The sequence below is a fragment of the Herpailurus yagouaroundi genome, unplaced genomic scaffold (genome assembly GCF_014898765.1).
Source record: "Herpailurus yagouaroundi ecotype Mexico unplaced genomic scaffold, PumYag 29, whole genome shotgun sequence".
NCBI classification, from domain to species: Eukaryota; Metazoa; Chordata; class Mammalia; order Carnivora; family Felidae; genus Herpailurus; species Herpailurus yagouaroundi.
In genome coordinates, this window is record NW_024412377.1 from 118,476,867 (window position 1) to 118,483,613 (window position 6,747).

The window sequence follows — 6,747 nt, forward strand, 5'->3', positions numbered from 1 at the left end:
TATATATATATATATATATATATATATATATATATATATATAATCTCAGCAGGGAACTTTTCAGAAAGGAGATGGAGGCGGCGGATATCGGGTTCTTTCCCGGACCAGAAAAGCTGAAGGCTCTTACCTGCAGGAAATCTCGCAGCCCGCAAAGGCGCGTCTGTCTGGAGCGCTTCACTTCGGCGCGGGACGCACACGGCCGCCTCCTCTGCAGCCCGGCTGGGCTCCGGCCCTGTGTTTTATACCACTATAGGCAATTAATATTGCATCAGCCGTATTTTAAATTTTCAAAACCCACAATATAATGTAATGGCATAAGGGCATTTATTATTAAAGGACACCCGATGGAGAAGGAGGTGGAGGCATCGCTGGGGTTGTTGCGTGCGCTCGGTGGGGGCGAGGGATTGAGGCCCAGGGGCTGGGGGCGATCCCTAGGTTTGTTTTTGCCGCAGAGGGAGTGCACCGCGCGGAGGGGAGACCCGCTCTGCTCCGAATTTCGGCCGGGAGTTGATGACCCAGACCTCTTTGAAGACACAGAGGGGAAGTGTGCAGACGACTCCCTGACTTGGAACATTAATTTTTAAATCATGAAGGTGTTCCTGTGGCTCACAAATAAAAAGGTTTCTTCCCCCTTTTAGAGGGAGTGAAAGAAAAGGGAATGGCCATCTTTTGAGCACCTACTGTGCGCAGGGCACTAGGCTAGGGTCTTGACAGATGTACCATTTAGCACCCCCTTCCTCATAGAGAAGATGAGATAGACCATGAATTGAGTAAGCTCTTGGGTGACAATTTTAAATGAATTTCTGAAATGACCCCGAAGGGGTCCCAACGGACTCTGTCCCAGGAAAGAGCCCTTTCCTCCCTCTTTGCTTCTATCCCCCCACTTCCTGCCAGGCCACTTGAATCTTTTAAAATAATGTTTCATCTTGAGCACCAAGCGCTCCCAAATGCCTCAAATAAACAATCTTATTTAATCTTGACAATAACTTTGTGAGGTAAATATTAACATCTTAATCCTGCAGGCGAGCAGAGCAATCCGAGCCTTAGAGAAGGTAAGAAACTGGCTTCAGGATCATTCAGCCAATGAGTGCAAGTGCTAGGCGCTCCTACTCTCATCAGTCAGGCTTCAAAGTTTGCAGTGGATCTGAGTCTAGTTGGCCGAACAGAGGCTGATAGATTCACGTGCAGGGAAGTGTGGAGGGAAGTGCCTTGTAACCCCGAGGTCCAGAAAAGAACGGCAAGCTCTCCCTAGAGGAGATCTGCGTGAGAAGGTGCAGCTGCGTGGAAGAGGGGAGAGATGGCCAGACACTGGCCTGCCAGAAGCAAGAACCCAGCCCTTATGGGTCCTCACTTTTAAATCCTTTCCAAGACTAGTACTCCTTAGCCTCTGAGAAAGAAAAGCACTGTGATTCGGGTTGAAAAATAAAGCATTTATTTTAGGAGTTAATTCAAGGGGTAAATAGAGAAGAAAACTTAATATTTTATTTGTATCTATTTGGAGAACAAAACCAAGGTCACACAGCAACACGCGAATTACATGAAGCAACGAAAGATAAAACGTGGTGGGGCCAGATGAGGGGCGGTGAGAAGGGTCCAGGCCAGCAGTCTGGCTCCTCTTTCCGCTCCAAATCACAAGTGAACCTCCACCAGGAGACACCCATGTAAGGGGGATGGAAAGAAGCAGAGTTAAATAAATAATAGCCAATAACAATGCTAACAACAACAACAATAATAAAATCGCAGTGAGGTTAGATGTGTTAGAAGGACTTGCATATGATTCAGAGAAGTTACAATTACTTTCGAAAAGCCGCCTCTATGCTGCGCTGGAAATCTGGCTGCAGGAGCGAGCTGGGGGCAGAGAGTCCTCAGTCCGACCGGAACACTACCAATCCCACCCCTCCAGCAGGCAGTAATCACCCCCTCAAACACCATCAGATCTTGGAGGATGCGCTAGAGCAGTTGCCGGCAGTTGCTTGCAACCAGCTTTGAGATCCCGGCATTTTCAGTCGCCAAAATTGAGCCCATCTTTTAGGGAGCCCGACCTACCGCAGAGAACAGCTGGGACCTCGCAACTTCACGCACACTTTCCCTGAACCTAGTCCGTGCTACCTTAGAGAACTTACAGCAAACCAAAGGATGAGATGGATAGAATTTAGGAGAGGAAAGGAGTATAAGGCTATCCTTTGGAAACATACATGTATTTTATATACTCTAAATAAATCTCCAGTACATGTTTGTGCCCCAGTTAGACTTTGTATTAGTGTTTATCACTGCCTTCCCATCCCTTCACCTTTGTCTAATCACGCTTAGCAAAGTGGCGCCTTCACCCCGGAGTAGTGTGGTCGGCGCCAGTTCACTGTCCCCTGCATTGGGGCTCCTGCCCTGTGGTTTCGCAGTCCAGCGCGCGAGGGAGATTTTTCAGCACCACGGACAGAGCCTGCCACTCCGGGCCTGCCCTTCAGGAATTTTTTTCTTAGCGCCATAACTTTTCAGGTGGCAATGGAAAGGAAAGAAGAGAAAGAGAAGTCCGGGAGGCAACCAGGTAGGATAAAGGGGAAAGTCTGTGGCATCGGGGGAGACAGCCTGACCTGCCAGGAAACGTCTTGGAGTTCCCCATAACCGTTCCCCCCCCCCACACACACTCTGGGGGGTGGCATACACTCCGCTCTCCCGGCCCCGGCCCCGGACGCCGCGCCCCGCCGCAGTCAGTGGACCGCCGAGTACTTCATTCGTTTCTGTTTCTGTCTCTGGTTGCAAAACCAGACCCTCACCACGTTCTTTTTAAGGTCCAGTTTCTCAGCAATGGCCGCGATCTTCTCGGATGAGGGCCGCGGCTGGATAGCGAAGTAGGCCTCGAGCGAGCGCTTCTCCGGCGCTGCGATGGACGTGCGTTTGCGCTTCCGCTCACTGCCGTTGAAGAGCTCTGGCTTGCTGTTTTTTTCTCGATAGGCGGCCTCGGCTTCCTCCAGCCAGGCCTGGAGCACCGGCTTGAGCGCGATCATGTTGTTGTGGGAGAGAGTGAGAGACTCGAACCTGCAAATGGTGCTCTGGCTGAGCGAGCCTACGCCGGGGATCTTGAGGTTGGCTAGAGCCGCACCCACGTCCGCCTGGGTCACTCCCAGCTTGATGCGCCGTTGCTTGAAGCGCTCGGCGAAGGCCTCGAGCTCTCGCGGGTCCGACTCCACGTCGCTGAGGCACGCGGGCATGGCGGTGTGAGGCGCCACGGCGTGTGGGTGACTCATGCCCATGGCCTGGTGCAGGTGGCCCATGGCGCCCAGGTGATGCGGGTGGATCTGTGCCGGCATCACCGAGTGCTCGGGGGCGCCCAAACCGCTCACGCTCAGCGTGGGAGAGATGTGCTCTAGCAGGTCGCCCTCGAGGCCCTGGTGCACGGCGTGGTGTGGGTGTGAGGTGAGCGCGGCCGGGTGGGATATGGGCACGGTGGACGAAGTGGACGTGCAGGGCACGCTGCTCATGGTATGATAGGTGGCGTCGGGCTTGAACGGATGGTTCTTGCCGTGGGAGACGATATCCACCGCCGCCAGAGCTTCGGCGCGTGCCAGCAGGCTCTCATCAAAGCTTCCAAATATATTACCCTGCAGCTGCAAGCGAGAAGGCGCACAGCACGGTCAGTGGGGAATACTGTCAACTCAGGATTAAAACACATTTTCAAGCAACCGAGATGCCTCTCCTCAAAGCCCAGGTCATAAAAATTAATACGGAGACAGAGGCTTTGCTGGAACAGACGTGTGGATCAGAGAGACATGAATGAGAGAGAGAGCGCGCCGGGAGAGAGCGCGGGGGAGACAAGGAGAGGGGTTCAGACAGCGGCGATTGTTCTGGGCGACATGAAAAAAACATGAAGCTAGTGCCTGTCAAAAAATGTGCCTTAGAGCGGTAATTATGCTCCAGTACGTACCTGCGGGGCTGGGAGACAGACTCGGCGCATGGCCTCGGAACCGGAGTGCAGGCTGGAGAATTTGGGTTCTTGAAGCACCGGATGCATGCCGAAAGGCTGCTTGGCGTTCATGGCCATCATCTTCGCGCGCCTGGCAGGGAGGCAGCGAGGGACATGGATCAGGCTCGTCTCGCTCGCTCGCCGCGCTCCAAGTGAGCGCCGCTCAGCGCCCGCGCTCCCCTCGCCCTCTCGCTCGCTGCCTCCCCTCTCCCCCACCTGCTTCTTCACTCATCTTACAAGCAGCCTGCCAGGAAGGGCCCGGGCGCGCGCAGGCGTGCTCACGCGCCCGGGACTCGCAGGGGCGGCCCGGGAGGCGAGGCCAGGCAGCAGCTCTAGGCGCGCGTCTGTGCGCCCGCCGCAGCCGCCCCCGCCACAGCATTTATACCCCGGTCGGGCCTGGCCTCTCCGGGCCTGCCCCGCCCCGCCTGGCTCCAGGCCGGCAGACCTTCCGGATTGTTTCTTCTTGGTGGACTAGTTTCCCCCAAAGTCTCAAACCTCTCCGTCCTGTCCCAACTCGCACTGCCCAGATCGAAGGGCAGCCACGGCCTGAGTGGGTCCAGGAAGCTGACCCTTCTATACACACACACACACACACACACACACACACACACTCCTTGTCGGCCTCGCTGCCGCCAAACTGCCCATTTCCAGGGCGCTCCTGGCCCCACGCCTGAGCCGTCCACCAGAGTCCGGCCCCGCGGCTCAGCGAAGAGGCGCCTCCATCCGCCCAGACGGGCTCCAGGGAGGGTGAGGGGCTGCCAGAATGAGCCCCAGGTGACCCCAATCGCCCGGCGGGGTGGAAATGGGGGAAATAAATGTCTGCCGGGTCCTGGAGACCAGCGGCTTCCTCCCAACGCTGGCAGTTCTGGCCTTCGCTAGAGAAAGACAACTTGGCCCCCTCTCCCTTTCCCCAACCCGTCAGTGGAAGGAAGCTTAATGAGTTCTGTTTAGAATAGTAACAGTTCAGAACTGCCCACCGGCCTTGTGAGTCAGTCAGTGCACTTCCACTCGGCTGCCAAACCTCACAAGCCCCATTCGCCAGAACAATAGCTACCATGTTTGAGCTCCTAATACGTGGTCGGCTATTTAGAGACTTAGTTCGTGGTATCCGCACACCCTGCGGAGTAGATACTGTTATTCTGCTTTCCAGGTGAGGAAAACGAGGGGGTTAAGTGACTTCCCGAGACAACAGAGCTAGTTGGGAAGAGAGCCCTTGGCTCACTCGTTCCGTTATCCATTCCACGAATATTTACGGATGGCCTATTGTGTGCCGGGCGCCACATCTGACTTCCCAGCTCTTCATTATTTCGCACTTTTCCTTCCGAAGTTTTGGGACCCGAAGTGCCCCAGGGTTAGTATTCCTCCGCCCCCGCCTCGCTCTGATCCCCTCTCCTTCCCCCTGGTGTCCTCTCCTTTGCCCGCGCTAGTAAACATCGTGAATAATGGATAGGGAATCCTGGGACCGCGCCGCAGCGCCGCCCTCCGGGCTTCGGAGCCGAGACCTGCGCGCCCAGCTGAGCCCACCTCACCTCGGACGCCGCCACCGCCGGGGAGCGACCTTCGAGTTTCAGAAGTCTCCCCAGCCGGAGGGCTGGGCCTTGCGCGCCCGCGTATGGGGGCCGGGTCTCTCAGAATGTGAACACGGCGGTTGGGTGTGGAGAGGTCACCTTTGGCCTAAGAGCAAATCCTGCCTAGATCTGGGCTCCCCACCCTCGGATCCTGCCAATCCCTCTTCTCCGCATTGCAGCCAGCCCCCTTGCATGGGTCCTGTGCGTCCTGTAACCGTCCTGTAACCTGTAACCGGGGAGGAGGACTGAGCCCAGGGCCCTGAGGCCAAGGGCTGCCCTCCCACTAAACCTCTCTTGAGCCTTGGTTTCCTCGTCTGTAAAACGGCAACTGCACTCCTGTTTGCCTTCTTGGGTTCTGGTGAAGGTGTTTTCAAACTAGAATAGAAAGGAAAGCATTGAGCATCATATCTAGTGCTCGGCAAACCTCACAACCTAATGTTTGGGCGCAGCCTTGCCCTCAGATTCAACATGCATCTCTGCCTCTTGCTGACTTAGAGGCCATGAGCAGCCTCAAACATTGTTGGACTGAACTTTCATCATATATGAAATAGTTTCCCCTTCACTAACTGTTGTGAGCAGTGCACTGAGATAAGCTTTCAGCATGCTGCCTGGCACAGTGAAATCATGAAATAAATGTTTGTTGCTCTCTTCTTCTTCCCTCAACACTTAAAGCTAAAGCATTTGGGAGCCGGGGTGGCTTAAATAATCTCCCTGCAGAATGACTGATCTAAAGGTGCAATCTGGTTCCCTGCTGTCCTTCCTTCGTTCAACACCTGCTTTGTGCCAGACTCCACACAGAGGACTGGGCCACAGATGCGAATCAGACTCCATCCCTGCCCTCACGGAGTCACCAGTCTAAACTCCACTGCAGGAAATTGACTATAAACTTGCACTGCAGTGGAGAAGATGTAGATTCACGCACAAGACCCAGAGCAAGGCTGGTGGAATTCTTGAAATCCGGAATACACACCAGAACTGTGGGCCTTAGGACGGCTGGCTTTTAGACAGCATTCTAATATTGGGCTTTGTGTGACCCTGGCCAGGCCTCAGTTTACCCACAAGAAGAGGGCTGGACTAGATGGTAGGAACTTCCAGCTCCAGCCAAAGAGTACCATTCTGGTTAACTTAAATGAAACACATTTTAAATGAGTCAAGAGCTTCTTTCCTAGGACCTTAACTTCCCAGAAGCTGAATGCAGCATTATTTCATCACTTCACCAGC

General features: G+C 54.5%; 1 protein-coding gene and 1 long non-coding RNA gene across 2 annotated transcripts in view; both read right to left on the reverse strand.

Moving 5' to 3' along the window:
* Positions 1–202, reverse strand: part of LOC121041551 (uncharacterized) — a 64,594-nt gene extending 64,392 nt beyond the window's left edge. Inside the window, exon 1 of the long non-coding RNA XR_005795784.1 lies at positions 128–202. This is a non-coding gene — a long non-coding RNA (uncharacterized LOC121041551). The remainder of the gene's footprint in view (positions 1–127) is intronic.
* Positions 203–1,409: 1,207 nt separating this feature from the next.
* On the reverse strand, positions 1,410–4,158 carry POU4F3 (POU class 4 homeobox 3). The gene is made up of 2 exons (XM_040492375.1): positions 3,920–4,158; positions 1,410–3,602 (listed from the first exon to the last, which is right to left on the reverse strand). Exons 1-2 carry the CDS (start codon positions 4,037–4,039, stop codon positions 2,706–2,708), a joined length of 1,017 nt encoding a protein of 338 aa, XP_040348309.1. The 5' UTR covers positions 4,040–4,158; the 3' UTR covers positions 1,410–2,705.
* Between the last annotated feature and the right edge of the window lie 2,589 nt (positions 4,159–6,747).

Bases quoted from the DNA above. Each gene is read 5' to 3' on its own strand.
- POU4F3 (XM_040492375.1), bottom strand. From the start codon at position 4,039: ATGATGGCCATGAACGCCAAGCAGCCTTTCGGCATGCATCCGGTGCTT. The intron at 3,603-3,919 runs GTACGTACTGGA...TCTCGCTTGCAG, and splicing joins TCTGTCTCCCAGCCCCGCAG to CTGCAGGGTAATATATTTGG.